The following is a 26,006-nucleotide window of genomic DNA, read 5'->3' on the forward strand; positions in this document are numbered from 1 at the left end:
GTAAACTGTAGGACGCTCCTCTTTTCCTGGACATTGACCATGACACCAGTAAAAGCTTCTGCAAGTATCTGCGTACACAGAGTCTGGGAAGGGCTACGACACACAGTGAGGTCTTTTCTGGGAAGTGGCAGTGGGAGTATCTAACATCTCATGTCAAAACATATAAACATAGAGTTCCCCAGGTATCTAGAAATAAGACAGAAGAATAACGCCTTCCACACCATTCAGAAGCTGCTTCTGGAAATTACGACGCGGACAAGGGCGACACATGCAGCACATGTGAGATCACACACTCGTGAGCAGCGGGGGGGAGAGGGGGAGGGCGGGGAGAACCGAACACCCCCTTACGATACCTCTAGTCATCAGTGCTTTGGTGAGTTGGAGACTCAGACCCATCCATAATGGGTGAGTTTTCTGTTGCTTCTCTGAACAAAGGAAAACAGAAGAAGGAAGAGAAGAGAGGTCATGTTAAAGAGAGGAACTGACACAGACATGATTAGTAGCTTATTAATACATTGCAAAGATCAGTCGACTATACACCCAAGCGTTAGTGACAAATAACAGAACTCACGCAGAACTTTCAAGCCCCAAGAGTGACTCAAAGGCCTCCTCTTTGGTTTTGTTCGGAAGGCGGGCTTTGGCACTTTGTACCCATTTCTCATTTTCCTATCACATCGCAGAGAACAGTTGCTGGTTGTTTATGACCGTCCACCTCCTCAGTCTGATAAACGTTTACTTCAAGGACCCAAACAGCTTGGTTTCCAATTTGTCCAGCCTCCTCACTAGCTCTTTGTGGTGGAACACAGGCAGGTTTCAAGGCCAGCTCAAGGGCGTTCACTCCTTTCAGGCCTGCCCTCCCGCAAATAACAGTCATATAATCAGATTAGAGGAGACTGGGCAGGATTCAGAAAATGTGGACCATCCCGACAAAGACCCTGAAATGGGAAGTTCCTTATTTGGGTGAAATGGCTTGGCCACTGGAGATACCAAGATACACAAGGTCTGGCGTACTTTCTCCTATGAATTTAATCTCCGTGCCACTCTCGGGCCTGAGGCCTTGCAGTAGCTGCCCGACCACGCGTGATGGACCTGACCTGTGGATGGTATGGGAGGGAGGGTCATAACGACCTGTAATAAGGACGGAGAGGGTAGCTGCCGCCCCAAAGACCAAGAAATGGGAGTGGACACAGATCACTGTGGTTGGGACTATGGGTTCTCCTGACTCAAAAGGAGGAAGAGGCATCATGGGCTATAGTTGAGGGACTGTCAGACTTGAGCAGACATCAGAATCCCCTGGAGGCCTTGTTAAAACACAATGCCCTGCCCCCCCCCCCACCCCCTACCTTGTCTCATTTAGTAAGTCACGGATGGGCCGGAGCGTCTGCATTTGTAACAAGATCCCAAACCACACATGCTCGAGCTGCCGGTCCGAGGGCAGCACTCTCAGAACCACTGGCCGGTGGAAGAGGACAGGACTCCGGAGGCCAGAGAACGCAGCTTCGTTCAGCTGGGGGACTCCGGGCAGAGCACCTACTCTCTCTAAGCCTCATCAATGCAACTAAGAGATCGGCTCTTTCCCTCGCAAGGTTGCAGTGAAGAATATATGAAACTTCTAAATGTCAGAAAAAGCTCCCAGCCTTTGAGTACACCGCAGGCACTCAATACACATCAGCTCCCCCTTTCCCTTCTGTCAAATACTAAGGCCCCGTGAAGCCTGGTTTAAAGTCACCCCGGAGAAATTTACAGAGACAAAAACGTCTGCCAGGCACGGGAGCCCGAATGCAGCCAGTGGAGCCCATTCTGGTCCTGTTGTCCTATGATTCAACTCCCAGACGGCCGTCAACTGTTTCCAGGCTTCCCCACGGGCCCTCCAGCAAACTAGAAACCAAATAGAGCCCCATCAAGGGATGCCTCACCCCTTGACCCAGCGGGCGCGGACAGAACCTAACAGCCAGTCCGAGGGGACGTGTGAGGACCAACAGAAGAGGCAGGGATCGTGAGGAAAGCGATTTACGTGTATCTGCTGGACGTCAGGGGTCAGAACGTCTAACCGTCCACGAGACTAGAATGCTCTATGCCTACGCTGGCAGCTATAAAAGGAACGGAATTTTGGCTTCATTACTTTGCTGTGCGTCGCCTCTTAAAGATCTCAGGGAACCTGCACCTGATCCCCTTGGTTTGTGGGTTAAGAGCAAGCAGCCGGAGCCAGGACAGAGAAGGGCTCGGAGCCTCAGGCCCTGTTCCTTCAGATGCGTCCGGATTCTACGGTGGGGGCAGGGCGAGAAGCAAGAGTAGCTCAAGTCCCCTCTCCCCTTCCTGCCCCGCCCCCTGAAGTCCGCCTCATAGAATCTGAACACAAATCAAACGCCGCGTGGAATTCTGCCCAAAGGAGTGCCGTTTGACTTCCGGCACCCACCTTCCCCACGTTCCTGGGACCACGGCCAGGGTGAAAAGAGAGCCCAGAGAACCGGCCCGTCTACACGGACAGGGACGGAAAGGAGCCAGGTGGGAGGTAGCAGCGTTCACGCAGCTGCTTTGGGAAGCAAGGGGTTTCCCAGGAACAAACGCTCACGTTTTTGGTGGGTACACCCTTCTGGCAACGAGGATCTTGTGTTTAGGACATCCTTCCTAACTGATGAGGAAAGCCGATCATTCTAGAGGCTGGAAGAAGGGGGCAGAAGGTCTGAACAGGGGACTCACCCAGTCTGCCAGGTTAGGATGTGGTGGGGACTGCTTGGGGGCGTCACTCCAATTTCACTCGACGGCGTTGAGCTTCTCTGGCTTTGAGGTAAGGCAGCTGCGGAGGGGTGATGCAGAAAAGGGGGGGTCAGACAGCTCCAGTGAAGGAGCTTCTTTCCAGAGATGCTGGGTATGACCCCGTGGCAGGGTCACAGTGGGGGCGATCCCCTCCCCCCCCCCCCAACTTTTGGCCAATTCGGTCTTCTCCAAAGTATCTTTCTCATTAAACTTCAGATACAGCCTCTTAGACCTTCGAAATATGTTTAGAACTTCTAAAATATGCTCTCAAAGAGTTACCTCATCACCAGGCAAGTGCTACAGTTTTGACAGAAGGGAAACACTCCTGGTTCCTTGTTCCTGTCAGACCGCTAGCGCTTTGAACAGTTACAGAGGCTCATGTTTTTTAAATGATGCGAGCAACGCACTCATTCGTTCTTTCTCCAAACCCTCCTGCGAAGTCCCCGGCGAGTTTCACTGGGCTTATTTTATAGATGAAGGAGGAACACGGAGAAGGTTCTAGGACCTCCAAGTCCATGGTTTCTTTCATGATTGCCTGAATCACTTTTGTTCTCCTCTCTGGAACCTGTCATTTGGCCAATGTGCCGCCATAATAAACGAATGAGTCACTGGGGACACGGGGCATAGAATGCAGGAGCCCTGAGGCCTGGTGCACCCAGCCAGCCGGCCGGTCCCTCCTCTTTGTCCCATTCATTCCAAGGCCCAAGAATCCCCTCCTGTTCCCCAAAGGTGAACCCCATTTTCTGTCCTTCCCGATCTTTATCCTCACTTAACTCTTTCCCATCACAAGTCAGATCCTGACTTGGAATCCCTTCTGTGTGCTGATCACTCTCATTTTATTCTTCTATTTTAAAAAATCATTTTATTATGTCTCAGCTGCCTCCCTTTTCTTTCCCTGTAGTCTAAGCAGAGCCTCCTGCCTGCGCCCCACCCCACCCCCCCGCCCCGGCCCAAGTGTGCTGCAAGCCCTGCGGTCACTGCTGAGCACTGGGGGTGGCTGTCACCGCTGTTCTTTCCCAGAGAAGCTACTAGCTTCTGAAGCAAAGGGTGGTGTTTTCCGTTTTTACTTTTTTATGTTCTGGCACTCAGAAAAAAGCCTAATTATGAAAGCTTTAAAGGTGTAGTATCGAGGTACTGAAAGCACTTTATAAAAATTCTTTTGGTCACCTCCTAACATCCCTGACATGGGAACCCAGGAGCAGTTGGGACTTTAACCCCCCCTTCCCCCCTCCCCCCCACCAGTGGTCCCACCCAGGGGACACGGCCCAGTTCCAAGGCTCCAGGACGCAAGGCCATGCCTGGAACAAGTGTCCCCCTGGAAGGGGCCACTCGGGTCTGTAACGTACTAGTGTCTCTTCACCAGGGTAAAGGTGCGCCTTTGACTGGAACAAACCCGGAGCCACGTCGGCACGGGGCTTCTCTGATGTCTGTCCTTACAAGAAGCGGCCGGAGGGAGGGTTCGCATCTCTACCTAGGATGCTGAACCGGGGGCAACTTGGCCCAGCCCGCTGGGGAGGGTCGGAGGCGCTGCCCCCTCCCCCCCCACGGTTTCTGAGATCTCTGTCCCCCAAAGCCAGGGCTGGGACAGGAGCGCGTGAAGGAGAGGGGACCCGAAGGCCCCCAGTCTCAGCCGTCTGATGGCCCAGGATTCCGAAACTAACGATCTCAGAATGTCCGGAGGTTCCCCCCCACCCCACCCCCGCCCCCGCTCACCTGACGTGGCCTTGCACATCTGGGGCATCCTGGTGACCCTGCTGTGCGCCACGAAGGTGCTCTGGGAGGAGGTGCTGTACTGGGAGCCGCTGTCCGAGGAGGTGGAGCTGGTGTGCGACAGGCGGCTGTGCTCCTTGTGCGAGGCCGTGGAGCGCTGGTACCACAGGCGCAGCTCGTCCGAGACGGCGGCGCGGCCCGCGCCCTTGTCGTGGGCGCCCTCGCGGCCCAGCGACGGAGTCCGCAGGATCTGCGAGCGCGACGGCGTCAGGCGGCCCGCGTCGCCCTCGTCGCCGCCGCGCCAGCTCTCCCGGAACAGGCCGCCCGCCGTGTACGAGTTGGACGTCTTGAACTGCGCCTTGACGCTGTAGTGGCCCTCCTGGTCGCTCTCCAGGCTGCGCACCACCACGGGCGTGGCGCCGCCCTCGATGTACAGCGGGTACTCCTTGATGCGGTACTGCGAGCTGGGCTGGCTCTGGCTGTGCAGGTAGACGCCGTGCGCGCCGCCGCCGCGCGCCGCCAGGTTGGGCATGCTGCCCGAGTTCGCGGCGCCCAGCGCGCCCGCCGCCCGCTGCCGCTGCCGCTGCCGCGCGCGCGCCTTCGACGGCGAGTCCTCGGCCAGCGTGGAGTAGTTGGCGTTCATCTGCGCCGGGTAGTAGTGCTCCGAGCTCGAGTGGCTGGTGCAGGAGGAGCAGTCGTCCATGGGGTCGGAGCCGTTGCTGCTACGAGTCCGCGGGGTGTAGAAGTCGGGGCTCCCCGTGTCGTTCTCCGAGCCCAGGAGCTTGCCCTGGGACTCCAAGCTGGAGCTCCGGTGCCTAAAGTGCAGGGCGAGGCTGTGCAGCCGCGTGGGGCTGAGGTCCACCGACCTGCGGGGAGACGGCGGGCGGGCGGATGGGTGGGGGTGCCCCGGGGAGGGGCGCCTGGGGGGACGGGGTGGGCGCAGGCTCTGCGCTCGTGGGACCCAGGCAAGGACAGAACCCGCCGTCCAGAGCCGCCGGCGAACCGCACCGAGGAGAGCTGGGCGGGAGCAGGGTGGCCCTGGGAGTCCGGCCGGGCGAAGCCAAGGGGCCGGAGGGACCGCAGATCCCCCGACTGGATGCTCGAGTATGCGCCGGGGCGGGACAGCGGACGGCACCCACAGAAAGGTGGCCTCTGGAAAGGCACCCTAATAGCCTGGCTTTTTTTTTTTTTTTTTTAAACGGCGCAGTAGGATTCTATAGATGCAAAGAGAACCAGGAGAATCCGTGCCATCAGATGAAATGCCCACTCTTTGAAGAGCAAGAGAAAGGCCGACTTAGCGCACTTCACAGGGTTCAACCAGATACTGTTAGGAAACCCACGTAGGTTCCCATTCGCCCGGAACTCTCAACTGGGCGGCCGGAGCAGCTAACACTTAAGCCTGACGGCTGCACACACTCCTCATGCCACTACTTTGTCTATGATCCACTCTGCTTATGAGTCCACACTGTAAACATCCATCAGTGTCACAGGGGTGGACAATGCTAGGACACATGTGACATTCAGGGCGGCCCCACTGGCCAAGTACAGGAGGAGGTGAGTTCCCGTTCTGCCACTCAGGGTAGAACGTGAAGTCCCCACCGAGCGGCTCTTCGGGGCTCAGGCCTCACTTTCCTCTCCACGGTCTCGGTCATCTGCTACGGCCGTTCTAGCCCCCCGGGGGACATGCTAAGTGCAGGCCTGGCCCTGGGGCTCTGACCTTGCTCTTCTCGGATGTATCCTCAGAACTGGCTACCCCATCCATTCAGGTCTCTACGCAAATGTCACCTTACTAGAGAGAAGTGCCCTGATGCTTTCACTTAACGGTCACTCTTGCCTTTCACTATGTAGCCCCCTGTCCATTTTTCTTAGTGCCTATCACCACGGGACAGACCTTTTTCTTTCTTGCCACTCTCCCCTACTAAAACGTCAGTCCGTTGAGAGCTGGAGTATGGTCTGTTTCGTTCACTCTTCTGTCCCTACGGTTGTACCTGGTGCATACAGGCAAGTGACAAGTATGCTACCTGAAAGAATGAATCAGTCTTGCCCGGCGAGCTCCAACTTATCCTATATAAACCCATCCTTGGAGCCACAGTCCCTACGCAATCAGTGCGTATGCAAATCCCTACGCAATTTGATCAAATCAAATGATGGCTTTGGTTGTGCCTCTTTTCAGAAAATGCAGGAGTGATTCACACTTCACTTCTGCCAGTTCCTTTTCCTCTTCAATGAATTTACACCCTGAGGCATTAAAAAGTCCAGGCCTCAGCGGGAAGACACATGAAGACTAGAGAATAAATATCACCCCCTATCAGTGCAAGGTCGTTCCGTTTCCAGCATGTTCCCTGCTGATCTGGATAGCCTCTCCTGCCTCCATTTTGATTAGGAAAGCTCCCTCCGTGAGGCGTCTGGATGCCTCAGTCGGTGGAGCATGTGGCTCTCCATCTCAGGGTCGTGAGTTCGAGCCCCACTTTTGGTGTGGAGATTGCTTAAATAAACAAACTTTAAAAAAATTTAAAAAAAGAGGAAACTCCCTCCATGCCCACTGTTTCCAGAAGCCTGGAGATTTCCCAGGTGACTCCTGGATGTAGACCCTGGGATACGAACGGGTCTCGTAGCTAACGGGGGGCTCACCGCTGCCGTCCCGGATTTTTCATCCCGCGTTGCATTAATGAGAACCTGCCTCACTGGTTCCCGCCTGACCCCGGTTTACCGGTTCTTTGGGCCAGTTTGGGGGGGCATCGCCCAGGTTAACAAAGGGAGGTCTGGTCTAGGGACAGAGGTGGCCCAAAGGCCTGGTACACTCACCTCGTGGAATGGACATAGTGGGGACTCCGGACCCGCAGGTCTGGTGTGGACGGCATGCTGGACTGGGAGTTCCAGTGAGGGAGGCTGCGGATGGGGCTGTTCTGGAGGGAGCTACTGCCCCCGCCTGCTTCTGCACAGCTGCCCGTGCTGGGGAATCGCTTGTGACTGCTGCAAACCAGAGGATGCCAGGCTGGTCACGGCCACACACGACCGCACCTCTTCCCGGGGAGCTGCCCGGCCGCGGACCCCAGCCTGGGTCTGCCCCCCGCCCCCAGATTCCTATTCTGGCTCTCAGCCTTTGCCCCAGTTGTTGGCGGGGGGGGGGGGGGTCCTCGGCCCCGACCTGCACCACAGTGTGAAACCAAGACCCTAGTGGGGGCGCCTGGCTGGCTCAGTCAGAAGAACATGCTTCTCTTGATCTCAGGGTTGTGAGTTCAAGCCCCCCGGTGGATGGAGAGATTACTTAGAAAATAAAAATCTTCAAAAAAAGAAAAAAAAAAAAAGAAAACCTCATCAGCCTTGTGCATCAGCCTTGTGCATAACAGGCAGTGGACTGTTCTGTGAAGTCCCTGCCCTCAACCACAGTTTCTGTTTTCCAGCGGACAAATATTTACCTGTCTGGACAGCCACTGGGAGCTTTAAAGGGTGTAATTAAAGGAAATGAGAAAAACAGAGAAACAGACCAAAATGCCTTCCAAAAATCTCTCTGCAGTATCAGCTGAGTAATGAGCTGATAATGCACGGCTAGGATTACAGCTGTCTGGCCCTGGAATTCTGTTGGATGATGCTGTAGGGTTCTGAACCACTTTGGGATTCCTGGGAGTAGACTCTCTCTTGCCTTTTCAGAAGGGCACTGCCTAAGCCTCCCTCGTTAATTTCCGTGTCATTTCACAACATTAAGACCATCTGCCAAGACAATGTGAGCCCCAAACCCCCATTCCCTTTTGCACGACCGATCTGCACCTTGACAGGGTCAGCAGCAGAGGGCGCTGCGAGCGCAGCACTGTTTTAAGGCCGCCCCAGGAGGGAGGGAATAAGCTGGTGCGGATTCTGAAACTTGTGGGTGCTATTTGGGACAGCCCTTTGTTTTTTCCCACGAGCTCATGTGATCTCCCCGACCCAGCTCACCTGGAATGGCCGTGGGAGGAACGTTTCTTGACCTTCTCGTAAGGCTCATCTAAAGAGGACTCACTCCACATTTTGGGCTTTATGGGGGATTTGTCGTAGTCGCTGCCGTGATAGTGCATCTGCCGGAGTCCCTCCAGGGACTGGGGAGGAGGGGGCCTGTTGTGTGACGGTGGTCGAGGAGGGAGTCCCTTGTGAGGAGACTGTAAGGGGGACAGTGTGCTGGTGACCTGAGAGTCTTCTGCACAGAGATGGAGAGAGACGAACTGAGCAAGGGTCCCTCCCACCGACCCAGATAGATCCTCCCACCCCCACCCATAGCCGCCCCCCCCTGCAATCCAGACAGGCGTCCGCTCAATGACCACATTCCACCCCCGCCCCCCACAATCCAGACAGGCGTCCGTCCAGGCAACGAGCGCACCCCATGGCTTCCCCAGTTGCCGAGACAAGTCCAACCAGAATGAACCAAACCTAAACTTCAAGCAGCAGCCTTCGATGGGGAGAGAAGTTTCACTTTTGATTAGCTACAGATGGAGTGAAGCCTGAGTGCCAATAAATCCCAACAGCAAATGACTGCTTCATACCAAAGAGCAAAACATAGTCATTAACATGTTGTAAAGGTTTCATTCAATAGACCTTAAGCGTCTAATTTGGTCTGGGGGAGTTTCAGCTCCAGGAGGGTTCTGTTGTGTTTGCTTCTATCACCTCAGTGCCTGGAATGATGCTCAATAAATACTTGTTAAGAAAAAAAAAAATGAAAAAAAGTTATGTATGTTGCGCATCATTATCTGTTGGCGGTTCTAGGGATCTACTCTCTCTGCTTTTCTTTGATTCCAGGCTGAGTGGGGAATGTGGTCTGAAAGCCCTAGGAAGACTCTGGAACTTCCTAAGCACAGAGGGGTCAGGATGAAAATCCTGTGTGAGAACTAGTCAACCATCAGGGTTCCGAGTGGGCAAGGCTGGGAGAGAGACGAGGCAGGGGTTAAGGAAGATAATCAGGGTGGACAACTGCGGGGGGGGGGGGGGGCGGGTGGGTGAGGGAACAGCAGTGAGCAGGGGGGGAGGAGGGAGGAAAAATTCAGTGCTCATTGTGAAGGCAGAGGGCCGGGTCTGAAGGGAAAAAATACACAGAAGCAAACCCCAAAAGCTCCAACCACCTTTCACTTGGCCCCGCAGTCCATTTACAATTCGTATTCTTATCCAAAGCCTAATTCTCCATCCCCCAACCTTGAAACCCAGCATCTATTATGCGCCCGCCCCTCAAATCAGTAAAGCAAAGAGCCCCTAGGAGGGGCAAGCCTGCAATGGTCCAACTGAGGCGATGATGCCCCTTAGGGGGTCCGGAACACAGGAGGAAACTAGTCGCCATCCATGCACCCACGTTAGCCAACAACAACACGTACCTCCCCCAAATCTTGTCTTACAAAGGAATCTCGCTCAATTGTCGTTCCCTCACCTGGAGAGACTGAAGTCCACAGAGGCCAAAACCAGGCCAGATCTGCTCGTACTCAAAGCCCCTCTCCCTGCTCCCCTGCAGCCTGGCTTCCTCCCCACCCGCAGAACGATGCTGACGACAAAAATATTATGACCTGATTGCTAACAGCAGGGCCAAGACCATTGGGTAAATAACCTGCCAGCCTTTCCCCACATCAATAGCAATTACTTTCATCCTTGCAATTCCCATCATGACTATGTGTTGGGCAGACCTTTTAAGGTTTTCTGTCTCAACAGCCACTCAGCACTGCCCACCTGAGATTTTCCTAAAGGGCAGAAAAATTAACTGCCACTTAATAGATTTCCATATTGTCAATGTCCCGGCCTCCCAAGTTTTGATTTAAACCCACAGGAACATTCTCAGAGATGGTCCCGTGCCTCGAATTCTTTCTACCCCTGTGTGTGGTGGTGGTGTGGGCGTGGGGGATCAGTTCTGTTTTTCTAAGAATTTCCCAAGAAAATATCCTGATAACCGCTGGGTTTTCAGAGGTCAATGGCGAACAGGAAGACAATTTCAAGGCCTGACCAGGAATCTAAAGGGACATCTTCTCTTTGGTTTTCAAGATTTCTCAGGAAGGTATGGAAGGTTTTTCTTCCTGCTACTCCCAGGCTTTCCTAGTGGGCTTCAATCTTAGACTTGTGATCCAACCAAAGACCATGTCTTTCCTCCAGAAACTATGAATACTCAAAAGGAAACTGCACATGGCGTTTAGTTAAAACTGTGGGGCGCCTGGGTGGCTCTGTTGGTCAAACTTTCAACTTCGGCTCAGTCATCATCTCACGGTTCTGTGAGTTCCAGCCCCGCATCAGGCTCTCTGCTGTCAGCATGGAGCCCGCTTCGGATGCTGTCTCCCTCTCTCTGCGCTTCCCTACCTCGTGCACGCGTGTTCGCTCTCAAAAATAGACACAAAAAAATTTTTTTAAATGCGGTTTTGGCAACTATAAAACAGAGAACACCGTTCATGGACCTCACCTCCTACCTCTGGGCCATGGGAAATACCGAAGTTCCTACAGACCCGAGCTGACGCGGTGCCGACCTACCCCCAAATGGGTGAGTGCTGCGAACCAGGGACTGGCGGGGCACCCTGCTGTCACCTCAGCCTGGCTCTGGTCTTCCCACCGGGCTGTGCCAGACTGCATACAGCTTAATCCCCGTTAATCTGTGTCCGAGTTCTGAAGCAGGAAACGGACAACCTACCATCCTCTAGCACAAGGGCATCTGAGAGGGAGCTGTCTTCACTGGCAATATTTCCATCTGAGAAGAGAAAGAGCAAGAGTCTATGAGTTCAGCCCATCCCTTAGACAAAGACCTACTTGTAAAAATCATACGTCTGGGACTGTCCCACATCCTCCTCTTTCTAATCAGAAAGAACACACGGAGTACAATCAAAATGCTGTTTGGCATTTCCTTTGACAGTCCCTGGGGTGGGTCATTAGCTCATCCCTCGCTCCTGACACCGCCATGTGCCAGTCTTTGTGTCTCTGCACTCTTGTTTCACTGGACCCTGCCGTGCCGAGCAGCTTAATATCTAGGATAAAGGCTGCCCGGCCTGGTTAAGCCACATCGTTGTCCCGGCCCGATCTCAGGGCGTGTTCCAACCCAACCAAAGGCAGTGAACTGCTATGTATTTGGTACACGCGAAACTAGCTAAGGACTTGGCTTTGGTCTCGTGGCAATAAATGTCTTCTCCGTAAACTTCTTAAGTCGTTAGTGGTGAACGCAGGCTGCTAACTATAGCTTCTATCTCTCCAAAGCTTATTTTTATAGATACTAGTTAACCATGAGAACGTGCCCAAGAGGGAGCCAGTAAAATAGTCCTCCGCTCTTAACATCTGAGGAAACTGAGGCCACCGAGGGGGAGTGGTTTGTCTGGAGTTGCTCTGTTCAAAACGAGCCAAGGTCCCAGTCTGAAGTTCCAAGTTTAGTGTTTTAGCTCTTGAAATAAAACACCAGGGGTGCCTGTGTGGCTCAATTAAACGTCCGAGTTTGGCTCAGGTCATGATCTCACGGTTCGTGGGTTTGAGCCCGGAGTCAAGCTCTGTGCTGACAGCTCGGAGCCTGGAGCCTGCTTCCGATTCTGTGTCTCCCTCTTTCCCTGCCCCTCCCCCACTCATGCCCTGTCTCTCTTGCTCTCGGAAAATGTTAAAAAAAAAAAAAAAAGAAAAGAAAATAAATAAAACACCAGATTAAGGAACTAAGAAGAACTGTAATTATTCCTCTAATTCAAGTGTGGCAGAAACATTTTGAGGCAGTGGCAAAATAAAGTATATTCTTGAGCACTTAAAAACAATGGCTGCAAATTTGCATGGGACCATGTGCCGCTGGGACAGATACTTGTTTAAATGTGAATTCTGTTGTCAGCGTTCACAGAACCGCCTGGGCCGGGCAGGCCGGGAACCAGGCTCTTCTGGGGCCGACCAGTGACAGGTCTGTCCCTGTGGTACCCCTCCCAAACTTGGCTCTGGTGACGGTACTGGAGGTTTCTGCAGAGCTGGGCCTCCCCAAGGAGGTCTCACAGAGGCCTCAGATGGAGAAAGGCTGGCTGACTGCAGCTCTGTTAAGACGTGGGCAAGCAAGTGACAAAGTCTTGGCCAAGGCCAACAGGGCAGGATGGGGAAAGATGGTTATTCCAAATTTCCTAGAAGAAAGGATTTTTTTTTTTTTTTACAGTCTCTTGTTTTTCTAAACTACTAAGTTATCTTATTTGTATTGTTTGGTGGGATGGGGGCAACTGGGGGGCAGAGGCCCTGGTAGAGCCTTGCTTCCCTCGTTTGCCCACATTTTAAGGTTATACAATTGTGCTCTACGTATGTTATAAGTACATATGATTTATACGTATGTAATTGTGGTAAAATGTACACGCCGTAAATAAAATGTACTGTTTTAACCATTTTTAGCTGTACAGGTCAGTGCCGTTAAGTATATTTACATAGTAGTGCTCACCATCCCTTGAACTTTTTCATTCTTCCTAACAAAACCTGTATCCATGAAACACTAACTCCCCATTCCGCCTCCCCCTCCAGCCCCTGGTCACCTCTATCCCACTTTCTATCTTCCCGAAGAAGTATCTGCAACATGCGTAAACCATGAAGGAGTATCTGACGTGGGTTTCAAAGAGTTTGCTGACACAGGAAAGAAGGATTAAAACAGTTTGGGGGACTCGACGGCCGTGGGTGGATTCGGGGGGGTTTCTTTCTAGCATTTGCCAAATGTAATCACCCGAGCTTCTAAACCCCCCTGACCAGGAGTCGTGACCTCAGGACTCTAGACAATCAGAGTGGGGTGGCCCAGTCCTCCCGGGGTTCGGCTTTGGGACAGGGGGCCCTTGGAGACAGCCCGTCTGTGGAGGACACAGGCTCGGCGGGGGTGCTGGCTCGCAGCGGACCCCAGCCACCCTCTTTCCTTCCAGACATGGGCAGGGTGATCAGGTCCCCTAGGACATCAGAACCTGGGCAGACACGGTTAGCTGAGCCTAGCTCCCGGTGAGGGCCGATGAGAGCATGTAGCTCATGGCTGCTGGCTCTCCCAGGGCACAGCGGACAGGGATCCGGACGGCTCGGTTTGTGGGATCCTCTTGTGTGGACCTGAACACGCTGTGTTGTTCCTATCTGGTTACCGGGCCTTAGGAGCTTCACTTTATGGACCAAAAATAAGGCACGGGGGGTTAAACAGCTTGCGCAGGTCATGCAGGGAGCCAGCTGTGCACCCGCTCTCGGGGCTGGTGCTGGTGCCAGTGTCCAGGGGCCCCTGTGGGGCGCGGGCTTAGTTAGCACTGACCGGCGATGATCAGCGAAGCCCTCTGCGTGGGTTTCTTCCCAGACTTGATGCGGTTCTCGTTGATGGCATTCTCGATCTCCTGCAGCTTCCTCAGTGCGTTCAGATAAGAGGTTTTCCTTTGTTTCTTCAGTTTTTTGCTGACGTTGGGGTCACTGGCGAGGCGGCGGGCGGCCTCTGTAATCTGGGATTGAATGGCAAATTCCCGTTCCAGGCGTTCCAGCTCGGCCTCCTGTGGGAGGGAGACACGGGCTTACACTCAGTGGGACGCGGGGCAGGGGGACCCCGCCTCCCCACCCCTGTCCCAGGGCCAGCGAGCCCTACTCTTTGGGAGACACGCATCCTAGGAAATCAGCAAGGCCCGGGGCCTAGCCCCAACCTCGCCTGACCCTGCAATGGCCCTTCTCCTAAAACCTCTGGCAGCTAGTGCCCGGGGCACCCCCACTTTCGAGACTCTTGGCTCCCGTTACATTTAGGAGACAAGTGTCGGTCTCTCCACTGGTGGCATCATTGAGAAGCAGATTCCCCTGCCGCAGGCGGGGGGCCACCTGCCTTGGTTACCACCATCCCCACTGCAAGGTTCGTGGACACCAAGCCCTCGTGGAAATTCGGAGCCTGTCTGGTTGGCGCTTCTCACCATCCCGGGCAGGGGGTGCGGTGGGTTCACCAAGAGGAGCTCACGCGTGTGTGACTCCCCACCTCGCACTCGTGCCCTCTGTCTCTCGTATTTTGAGCCCTCTGTGCTGGGACGTACCCCGCTCACCGGGATCTCTCTCGGAAGCCCTTCGTGCCAGCTCCGGCCGTGCCCACGCCGGCTTGTTCTCAGCAGCTCTGGGCTGGGAGGCGCGGACAGGGGGGCGCAGCAGCCCTGCTTCGGGGCGCTCTCCTTCCTCCCCTGGGGCACCTCCCTCTGGCCTGCCGGCTGTGGCTGCCAGAAAACAGCCTGGCGGACGCAGCGGCTGAACGGGGATGGCGTGCTCCCCGCCGCCTCTGCTCGGCAGAGGGGTGTGCAAGTACCTGCCCGCGAGGCCCGGGGAGGCCACACGTGCATCCTGCCCCAGGCGATCCGCAGCCTTGCGAAAACGTGACAGGAAGCGACCTAATCACGTGGGAACCCATCACCACGTCTGTCGGGATGGACAGATCTCTCTAGCTCAGGGCCGGATGAAAAAGGCTGTGGGAGGCACACACCAGGCCGACAGCCTCCGTCCAACACAGAACTCTTAGCCGGATTCATTTCCTGTTGAGGGGAGTGGGGCCCAGGAGGGAGGAGGAGGTGAAGATTACACAGAACTGTTCAGGAGATTGATAAACTCCTTCCGGTTCCTTCCAGGGCTGGCTGCACTTGTTCCCCGGAGGGAGAAGAATATGGAAATGGATTCCCGCCCGGGGTCTTGAAACAAACAAGTCACCGAGGACAAAGGCTGTTCTGTGCGGGTAACTCCTGCTAGCAGCTGCTCCCGGGTGGTTAGGAGAGCCCTGGCCCGAGACCCGCCCCAGTGTGGGAGCCCAGGACGCCCTCTCGCCCCTTCAGCAGAGACGAGCACAGAGCCGCGGCGCTGCCTGTCCAGATGGCAGCCTGCTGCGTGAACGGGGAGCCAAGTATGTTCCCAGGAGAGACAGAGGCAGGACGGAGCTGGGGGTGGGAGAGCTCTTCGCTTCCTAGAATAGCTCTGTGCATGTTCGTGCCAACTTGGGGGTCCTTCCTTTCACTGATTCTGGACTGACTCTATGCAGGGACAGGTAAGGAAGACAGGGCTGCACATGAGCTTCTCAGGAAAGGACAGTCCTCTCTTCCTGGACAGTGTGAGGGAGCCACTGGTGAGAAGGCCCTCGGGGCTGCGGGAAGAACAACGGTGCACTCGCTAAGGTGGGGTCTGCTCTTGTAAGTTTAGTGCCAGGTGTCTGTCCGGCCTAAGGGCATGGCAGTTCCTCAGGCAATCCTGCCGACAGCCGGATTTGAAAAATGCCCAACCAGGTGGTCTCCTGAATCCCACCCACCCTCACCCCCCACCTCGTCCTGACCCCGATAAAATCCAGGGCCCACCCACAGCCATGCATCTCCGCTGTTTCCTCTCTGCTCAGCAACTCTTGGTCGCTGAGCACGATTAAGCAGGGGTTAAGTAGCAAGTTAAGTGTTTCTCAGGCTCAGAGATGTAAGGATTGGGAAGTTCATCTTCTGGAAGAGCAGCTCGTGATGTGGATGAAGCTTCTGATGTGTCCACCAGTCCCCCAGGGACCCACCAGTGCCAATCTCAGACTGATCCCCTGCTGGCGGCTGCAGGGCACTTGGGATTCACCCTCACACTCACCCACCGCGGGTGTGACACAAGAATGTGAGCTCCCCCCAATCACTTTTTAGAGTCTGTGCATTGAAACACATACGTGGCATTCCCTCCTCCACTGGCTTTGATGCCTGTTCTTTTAAGCCCTCTGTTCAAGAGCATTTCATCAGTAGCTTCATTCAGAATAAATCTGGGAAGACATTTCCTGGACATGGCCTTGAGGCCTAAAGGTTTGCCTGGCCTTGAATCTCTCTTGGTCTGAGGCTGGATAGCTTATTAACCGGAGGGAGACCCAAGACCCTCCCCCCGCCCCCCTCCCCAGTCCTGACCTCTCCAGCCCCAGCCCCCACCAACATTTAGTGCCAAAGAGGATGAAAAAGCAAAGCTTCAGTGGGTCCCCTAAAAGCAGACGAGTGACATTAGGAGGGCCCAGCATCTTGCTGAAAGTCTGGTAGCACTTCGCGCAGCAAGGTGAAGTTAAGGCCACCGAGGGCAGACCCCGCTGTCTTTCCCCCCGACAACGGGGTGCCTGCACCCGTTTGCTTCTCTGGTGGTTTTCTTCCACATTGTGCTGGGCTCCCAGTAACAAAGGGTCAGGAGGTCCTTAAAAAGACAGGCCCACGTGTGTGCTGCTGGGATGTTCTCCCAAGCTTAACGTAGCCACTTGTGACAGGCCCATCATGTTCCACACACAACTTCCACAGAAATCAAAATGCTTACTGAGAAGTCCGCGTGGTGCCCTGTCTTCCTTACCTGTCCCTGCATAGATCAGTCCAGAATCAGTGAAAGGAAGTACCCCCAAGTTGGCACGAACATGCACAGAGTTATTCTAGGAAGGAAGAGCTCCCCCGTCCCCAGCTCCGTCCTGCCTCTGTCTCCCCTGGGAGCACACCTGGCTTCCCTGTGCACACAGCAGGCAGCCACGCACTTGGCTCCCCGTTCACAGAGGAGCAAGGTAACTAATCCTAGGGAGGGGAGCCCCTCACTGACTAATCAGCTAGCTTAAAAGGTGAGATACCCCGGAGCAAAAGGGAAAAGGCATCTGGCATCAGGGAGAATGAAGAAACGGTTACAGAAAGTCTGGAAGCCCTAACACGTGGGACAAATACGGCTGACGTGGCAGAATCCAACAACATCAAGGACACACCTCTCCTTTGGGCAGGATTTTCTGTTCATCCAGTTTGAAGGCCGTCCCGATTCTTCTGCGAACGATGGGTGGCTCCTCCCCCGGGTCCAAGGGATACTCAATGGGCAGTTTGCCTGTCAACTCCTGCGTACATGTAAGAGCAGGAGAGAGAAGAGAAATCAGAGGAAGGCACGCGCTTGAGTTCCAGGATGCACGTGTGCACACACACGCACACTTTGGTGCATAGATTCCATGCACAGATTCGAAACAGTCGCCTTTAGTGACGCACCTAAGAGCTCCTGAAATGCAATTTCATGTCTCAGAAAAAGTGTAAGAACAGTCCTTTCTTTACAGAACCGATGTGCTTTGGGGCGCCTGGGTGGCTCAGTCGGTTGAGCATCCAACTCTTGATTTTGGCTCAGGTCATGATCCCAGCGTCATGGGCTCAAGACCAGCTTCAGGCTGTGCATTGGGATTCTCTCTCTCCCCCCCACCCCCCACCTCTGGCCCTCCCCCGCTCGCACTTTCTCTAAAAAAAACTCAAAAAACAAAAAAACCCCAAAACAAACCCAAACAAACCAAAACCAAAACCAAAAAATCAATAGAAACGGATTTCTAGAGTTTCAATAGAAACTGAAACTTTAATCTATGTTACTGTCAAGGGCATTAAAAAAGACCTGTTGTGTGTTCTCAGCTCTAGAAATCTAACTGTGTGAGTATGAGGACACTGAATTTAGTTGACAGATCACCACAGTGACAATGATCCTGGCTGACGCTGAGGTCTGTGGATGATTCAGGATTAGAACTAGGCTCCATTGTAGGGATGACGTCTGGGCATAAAGATCAGATTTGAGTCAGTGGCTACTCCACTGGTAGAGCCAGGGCATCAACAGCACGGGGTCACTTCCAGGGACCAGGGGAACGTGGGACGGCCACTGTGCATCTCCACTGCACAGGGTCTGCTTCCAGGCAAAGCCCAGCCCTGGGTTGCCAGTCGTCAGTCCATGCCTACAGGGCACAGAGACTCCAGGGGCCGCTCTGATAAGAAGAGGTCGGCCGTCCGTCTGCACAAAGAGCTTTTGTGCAGGCAGCCCAGTACGAGTGGCCGGTGGGTGGGACAGCCCCAGACGTGGGACCCCAGGTGTTGACCCACCTTTTTTTTTTTTAATTTTTAAATAATGTTTCTTTTGAGAGAGGGACCACGAGCAGGGGACGGGCAGAGGGAGAGGGAGACACAGAATATGAATCAGGCCCCAGGCTCTGAGATGTTGGCACAGAGCCCGACGCGGGGCCTGGACCCACAAACCATGAGATCATGACCTGAGCCGAAGTCGGACGCTCAACCGACTGAGCCGCCCAGGCGTCTGGACCCACTTTCTATAGGAGGACTGATCTGGCCTTTCCCCACCGCTATATGTGTGTGTGCATACATTGGAGTGTATGTGTGTGCACTGGGTGTGTGTGTACTGGTGTGTGTGTGCACTAGGCTGTGGATGTGGATGCAGTGGGGTGTGTGTGCGACTAGGGTGTGTGTGTGTGTGTGTGTGTGTGTGTGTGTGTTCAGGCGACCAGGAAATGAACTCTTGGACTTTTAACTCCTCACTGTAAGCGTTTCACAACATAATGGCCAACTACTGAGTATGAAATGCTCTGCGATTTTCTTCCCTGTTTTCTAAAACAGGGAACGTAGTTCAAATGTCTCCAAAGTAGTTTTGTGTTTATTCTGCAACATTTTTATCTGCTTCCCTAAAAGCCTGTCTATAAATAACACAATACACTGGGGGTTTTATATTCTTAGGATTTTCGGTTTTTTTTACCTCGAAACTTAGAAAAAGGAGGCGAACGTGATTTAACCTGGCCATTTGACTTAGAACCCCAAAGTGTCTGTGGTTTTGCACCAAACTGGATTCAAAAAGGAGGCTACTGATTTCCCACCATCCCCCTTGAAGGCGTTTGAGTCAAGCCCTTCATTCTCCATGACTCGTCTGATTTCACAGGGAACCAGACCCGCACGGGGCAGGGGCGCTTTCACGAGCTGAGCTCTGGTGGAGGGGTCGGCCTGGTTCCTTCTGCTCTTACGTTGCTTACATCCTGCCGCACTGCACGGCCTTCGGGCCGCCCGGCGCCCCAGCGGACAAACGGGGCTCCTCGAGATGGAGCTGAGGGCGTGTGGCGTGTGTGACACAGACAAAGAGCGGGGCAGTTACTGAGAAAGTTCTCCCGCCCCTTCGCTGCGGGGGAGTCGGGAGACTGGCTGAGCAGGCACAGAAGCAATCTGTTTCCTGAGAGGTTATTTCTTCCACCCAACTTGTTTGCTGGTGTCGACACTCTAAGAAGCGGGAGCTCGGTTTCCCTTATTTTGCTCTTACTTTAAGAGAGACAGTGAGACCTTTATGATGCATGCTAACCTTGCCCTGACAGGCTTCTCCAATTTTCGGATGCTGATTCCCTGCTGGGTTTAGGGACGTTTCCTTTACTAAAAACAAAACAAGGCTTTACAAATTATTAAATGCAGACAGACACCCAAGCCCATATTTTTTCATTGCTTTCAGCACAGTCTCTATAAAAAGGTTGCTAATGCTACGACTATCAGGGAGCAGATCCCCTGGCCGGGCCGGCTGCTTTCCAAAGCTTTGCAGTGCATTTGTGCTCATGTGGGTCGGCTTCGAGCAGGCTCGGGTTTAAATCAAGCCAGCGCGCAATTAAGCCAAGATGAAAAGTAACGCGATCTCATTCTATAGCCCCTTGTTTCACTCTTCCTGGGACAAGGCACTGGGGCTGGGAGGGGAGGGGAGGACACTCGTCAGCTCAGGAACCTCTTTTGCTTCCCATTCCGAACTGTTTCACCAACAGAGCTCTTTGTATAAGGTTAAGCCGAGCACGGTCGCCCTCCCCAGGGTGCCTGCATCCATGTGTGTGCGTACTCACCCCCCCCCCCCACGCACAGTAATGAATTAAACAACCAACTTTTCTGGGGTGGCTCAGTTGGGTAAGCGTTCGACTTCGGCTCAGGTCATGATCTCACGGTTCGTGGGTTCGAGCTCCGTGTCAGGCTCTGTGCTGACAGCTCGAAGCCCGGAGCCTGCTTCGGATCCTGGGTCTCCCTCTCTCTGCCCCCTCCCCAACTCGTGCTCTCTCTCTCTCTCAAAAATAAATAAATGTTAAACAAATACAGACAGTGGGGGGTGGGGGGCGCGGGTCACAGGGCCAAAATCCCAAGGAAACTCGAGCCTGGTGTATAGAGAGAGGCTTGAGGAAGCATTGCTTTCCGTACAATTTAAAAATCTCACCAGGCTAAGACTCCATTTAAAGAAAAAGTGACAGGAACACCAGATCATGAGTTTTAAAGGGGATCGTATATCAAGTGAAACCTCGGTTTCCTTGCTGATCTCCACCGAGGTCTCTCAATAGGGTTTCCCAAGATAAATGTGAAATATAATCAAGACAAACAAGCACCACCATGGCCATAAACTCAGGCACAAAAATTTTAGTTACATGGTGGCAAGCCAGTCTCTCCATTGAGCGAGTATCACAGGAGGGGACGCCTTATAAACTATGGTGCACCGAGTACTTATACGGGACTGCCATTACGGTCATCTGGGTTCCAGTGGGGACCCCTTTAGGATTCGGGCAGAGCCACTTTAATTGCTGTCCTGGTGGTTCATTAAGGCCCACTCCTGTTCGTCACAGAGCACTGGCGGGGCTGAGTGTCCCACATCTGTGGTCCAGGAGAGGTCCCGCCTCCCTCTTATGCTGTCCGTGTGATCCCCAGCTTTGCCTTTTCTAACTCTGTGAGGACAGAGGAGGACACACACGCACAAAACGTGAACTGCTTACAGCTTCTCGAAGGCAGAGCTTTTTCAGTTCCTCCAGCCGCTGGCGCAGAGTTTCTTCCAGAGCTTCCTGCCTGGACTTCAAGGCGGCCAGCATGTCTTTCTTGGCCGACTGAGAGCTATCGGATTCCTGAGAACCTGTCAATAAACAGTGGGGTTAGTAGAGCAGCGGAAGGGGGAGACACATCTGGACCGCGGAGAACCTCCCTGGAGCCCATACTGGGGAGGTGGGTCTCGCCTAGGAATCATGGGAGGGGGACATAAAACAGGTGTTGCCGAGTCCCAGGTGCGAGGAGCCAATTCTTGGCCCTCAGCCCAGAGGACTGGCAGGGAAATTTACACCCCTGAAAAAGAAGTTTGTCTTTCTTGATTATCTCAAGATATGTGGTATATACCTGTCTTAATTCACTAGCGTGTTCTGATAGCCTTTACACAGTGAAGGGGGAAGTTCAGTCCAAGCCAGTCATTTGAATGCACACCTTTAATTTCCTTTTCTCCCTTTAAAAAGTTCAAAGAGGTTGCATGTTTGTCATAAAAAACTTGAAAATCGAGACATGTACAAAAGTAGTCTGTAAGTTAAGTCCCCCAGAGATAACCACCGTTACACCTTTTTTCTTTTGACCTTTTTATCTCAGTGCATAGATTTTAAGAATAAAATTTGATTTTCATTATATATTTTTTAACGTAATACTGGATCACGAGCACCATCTCTCCTGATGAAAGTTACACGTATTTTACCATGCAGGGTGGAAGTATCTGCGTGACGATTCAAGCAGCAGACAGCTACATATGAAATCTTGGTGGAAGGAAAACTGTGAACCAAACTCGAAAGGAAAATAAGCTAGAATGCCAACCGGAGGAATGTAGGTTGGACCAAAAAAACACTTTCCGGGCCACCGTCTTTGCATTCTGAAGCGGGTTTCCAGCAGTGAAGCTATTCTGCATTTCTACCTTGGTGGGTTCCAACAAGGCCCACCGACGCCCTGGGAATGGACAAGCTAGTAATTACTTTGCTTCTCATGCCCACAGAGACAGACAGGTGTTATCAGGTATGCGTTCCAGGGGCTTGGATGACGATGCCATTTGCGAGAGCATCAAACAATGCCAAATACCTAGGGGTAAGTCTAGTGAAAGATGTGTGAGATCTCTACAGTGAAACTCTACCCTGCGGAGGAGCGATGAAGAGGTCTACCATGGTCATGGATTGGAAGCCTGATGTAAAGATGTCAGTGCTCCAGGAATTAAACAAGACAATCTTTGCAAGCCCAGTAAAAGTTCCAGCGGGATTTTCTGGGGAGAGGTGGGTAGGGATTGTATTTCCATATGGAACATTTCGGGATAATTCAGCGATCAGATGACAGATGTGAGAACAATGCAACTGAAATCGCTAGACTCAACTGTTCTCTTCCAAGGGTAAAGAAAGCATCTCAGAATCCTAAGTCTAGAAAGGTCTTTCATGCCTTTGTGTCACAAAGCTCTGCTATACTCACATCATCCCTCTAAATATACTATTCTACTTTCTTACTTAGTCTTTCAGCAAGAAACCCCATTTTTACCCCCTCAGTTACCATGCAGGTAGATTCCTATAACCCTAACACTCAAAAAGTCTTATGGCTAAGTACATTTTGACTCCAACTTGGGCTTTTTACTTTTCTCCCCCACCCCATCTTAGCTTGAAATAGAGACGATCTCTCACGGCAGGAATGTACCACCTTTATGCCTCCACAGTAGCTAATAAATATGAGCTGGAACACACACACACATAAATGTCATCAGCCATAAACTGGGATGCTATAATTAAAGTGCAGTTCAGCCTGGTAAAGAGAACTCGTACCTGTGAGCACCTCGAAGTTATAGAACCTGCCTTCCAAACTTTCAGTAATTTTTGCAGCTCTTCCCCAGGTTTCGTCATGCTCAGCTGCAGGACTCCAAGTTCAATCGGAAACCCCAACAAAGAGCCTTGAATCTTACTAAGGCTCTCCCATTTCCTCATGGTTGTCAGACATTAAGCTGTCACACTCACGCAACACGTCGCTGGGACAATACCGCAGTCTCCCCTTCTGATACGGCTCGGGTTTTCTTACCTCTGTAGGTCAATTGCCCTGCGCTCGTCAGTACTCAGCTACCTCTAGGGTACCCCCACCCAAGGAAGCACAGCTCAGTCGCCCGGCATCTTAATCTGGTTCTGGGGGCGACAGTCACCAATCAAAATGGAAGCCACAGGGACACCTAATGGGCTTCCCTCTGCTCCATCATCTAAAGCTTAGTAACGATGTGAAGTAAAGGTTGGGAAGAAGTCAGACTTCAGATTAAAAAAAAAAAAAAACAGGCCTGGGGCGTCTGGGTGGCTCAGTCGGTTAAGCGTCCGACTTCAGCTCAGGTCGTGATCTCACAGTTCATGGGTTTGAGCCCCGCTTCAGGCTCTGTGCTGACAGCTCAGAGCGTGGAGCCCGCCTCGGATTCTGTGTCTCCCTCTCTTTCTGCCCCTCCCCGGCTCACACTCTGTCTCTGTCTCTCGAGAATAAATAAATGTAAAAAATAAATTAAAAAAACAGGCCTGGGGAAACCTGGACCCAATTAGATTAAAGGATTTCTAGCTCCAGTGAAAAATTCATTGTTTTCCCTTTCACCCCTGCCTAACCCCTCGATAGGAAATGATGATTTATTAAGTCTGAGGATTCAGTGTGTCCAAGGATGGCAGAAATCACAGGAACGTTGGACTCTGGGAGACAAAGTACATGTTTGGATGATCTGGTCTCTCAGCTTTGGTGCTGAATTACAGGGCTCATTAGCGCCACTTAAATTATTATTATTTATTATAATTAGTCCAAATACCAAACCCACATAAGACAGAGTGGATGGCTCAAGAGGCCCTTATCTTTACCTGAAACCACCAACGCTGGCCGGCTCTGTTTCCTGCCTTTTTTCTGGAAATTGCCTTATGAGGACTATACCAAGTAAAAGTTTTACAAAGTAACTGAGCTGGCCCTGGACTGGCCATGGAGATTTTTTTTTTTTTTAGCGGTAACTGGATGGTGAGTAGACAGTAAAACAGATCTGGCTTTGATGGGCTCTAAACCACGCATGAGTTGTGCGACCTTGGGCAAATGACCCGCCCTCCTTAATCTGTTGCAAAGACTAAACGAGACCACGCACATACAGCACTTATCACTGTGCCTGGAAAAGGTAGTCCTCAAGATCTCAGGCAGATTTAACAGGAGTGAAACACACAGTAGAACTAGAAAGAAAGAGACCATTGAAACTACCTCCTCCTTCTTGCTCAAGAAAAGACCTCACTCTGCAATTCAGCATACAAAGGCAGTATTTTCAAACTGTTTCTTGAGCCCCTGAGTCTGCAAATTATGCCTCTGGAGCCACTGCACATGGGGGTGGGAACAAGGTCAAGGAGATTCTGGGGTTCAGGGGCCCCCTCCAGGCTCCTGGGGCCAGGGAGTTCTGTATTTATCTGTTTTATGCATTTGAAAAGAGGCTCCCAGGGCATGTTTCTTTAAAGGAAACCCTTGGGGAAGGGTTCTGAGCCTGTGGGGCTGTTACCCGGAACCAGGCAAACATGGCCACCACAAGATGAAGTGGCCAAGTGCCCAGTGGCAAGGGTACCCAAGTAACAGTACCACAGAGGGAAGCTCAGGGGCATCAGGGGAAGGAGCCCCAGGTCTCTGTGATGCCGAGGGGCTTCTTACCCCCTCCACAGGTGCCCTTGGGCATTCCCTGTCATGGGGGACACATACGAGGGAGGCCAGCAAGAGAGCCTCGAGTGGGGAGGGATTCACGGATTCACTCTTACTCTCCTCAAGTGACAGAGAATGACTCTGGAAGAAAGGAAGAAATTTAATCAGGGAGGAGCCTCGGGAGGTCAACGGGAGTCTTACAACAGAAAGGTTCATGAATAAAGAATGATTCTAGATGGAGAAATCATTGACCTGATGAAAGATACAGAAGTTCTCTGTTGCTATGATTTACCCATTGCTGGTTATCTGAACACCTATACGCCTTTGCAAATGGATCACTCTGAGGTTGCTAGTTTCGCCTTTTGGAAGCTATAAAGAAGTAAAGCTGCTATCTTTCAGAAGAGCAGTGATGGACAAGGAAGGACCTGGGTTTCCATCACGTGTCTGGTATGAAATGGTGTCAGACCTCGGGGTCACTAACTGGATGGGAGCCATCATGTCCCCATCCAGAAGATGACCAACTAACCAACCTCCAAGATGGCTCCAAACACGGGGAATTTATTACTTAACAAACAGCTTACTTAAGTACCTCCCTCTTGTCTCCTTCAGTCCTTTCCTCAATTGTCACAAAAGTAACCTTACACACAGTGTCAACCTCCCTCCTCTTGACCAGCCCCACCTCCGGATAAGACAAACACTAGGCCAACTCTGGTCCCACGCTCAGTTACTGGAAGGGAACGTCTAATTATCAACCAGCGCTGAAAGGGCCGGGTTACCTCTCCATCTTATCGACAGACCAAAGCGCATGTGTGTAAGTTTGGATGCTAAAAAAGCAGTTACTCTGAGCCATCTTTGGGATCAACGAAGCAGGAGGGTGGTTGGAACCATCCGAGAAGAGCAAGGTTTCAGACTTTATGGGTCGACAAAACAGTGGCCAAGTGCTACTTGGAAAGGGCTGTCCACACACATGATGAATCCGTACGGGAGCAAAAAAGAAAGCGGTGGTGATGGGAGTGTGTTTTGAAAGAGACAAGTAATTCGTTAACACCCGGTTGTCCAAAGTTTGAAGCAGCACCACGCTTCTGGAAGGGGTGAGGTGAGTATTCTTCAGAAAACACACCCAGAAGACAGAAGTAGAAGAAGACGCAAGTCTGCAAACCAGTGGGCGAGTCAGCAGGTCTGGGCTTGTGTCCCAGCTCTGCGACGCACTAGCCGCCGGGCCTTAGCAACGTGACACAAGGCCTCTCAGCCTCCGATTCCTCCCCTAAGATACAGGAACGGAAAGGGGACCTTCTTCACAAGTTGGGGGGAACCAATGAGAGAATGCCTCAGACGTGCTGAGAGAGCTTAGAACACAACAGATGTTACATGAGCATTAGTTTTTGTACTCAACAGTGTTCCTGGCCG

General features: G+C 52.6%; 1 protein-coding gene across 16 annotated transcripts in view; it reads right to left on the bottom strand.

Moving 5' to 3' along the window:
• The window catches only part of FRMD4A (FERM domain containing 4A), a 659,116-nt gene that overhangs the window by 14,219 nt on the left and 618,891 nt on the right, over positions 1–26,006 (bottom strand). For 13 of the 16 annotated variants that reach the window (XM_045060912.1, XM_045060911.1, XM_023256373.2 and 10 more), the window contains 8 exons: positions 20,915–21,048; positions 17,099–17,221; positions 13,670–13,898; positions 11,090–11,146; positions 8,401–8,638; positions 7,273–7,440; positions 4,471–5,333; positions 2,701–2,797 (listed from right to left, as the gene is read on the bottom strand). In XM_045060912.1, the coding sequence (XP_044916847.1) occupies positions 2,701–2,797; positions 4,471–5,333; positions 7,273–7,440; positions 8,401–8,638; positions 11,090–11,146; positions 13,670–13,898; positions 17,099–17,221; positions 20,915–21,048 (1,909 nt within the window). Of the gene's footprint in view, positions 1–353; positions 426–2,700; positions 2,798–4,470; positions 5,334–7,272; positions 7,441–8,400; positions 8,639–11,089; positions 11,147–13,669; positions 13,899–17,098; positions 17,222–20,914; positions 21,049–26,006 lie in introns of all 16 variants that reach the window. The other 3 variants (XM_045060914.1, XM_045060908.1, XM_045060909.1) reach the window with 1 other exon arrangement.

The sequence above is a fragment of the Felis catus genome, chromosome B4 (genome assembly GCF_018350175.1).
Source record: "Felis catus isolate Fca126 chromosome B4, F.catus_Fca126_mat1.0, whole genome shotgun sequence".
In the NCBI taxonomy this organism is placed as follows: domain Eukaryota; kingdom Metazoa; phylum Chordata; class Mammalia; order Carnivora; family Felidae; genus Felis; species Felis catus.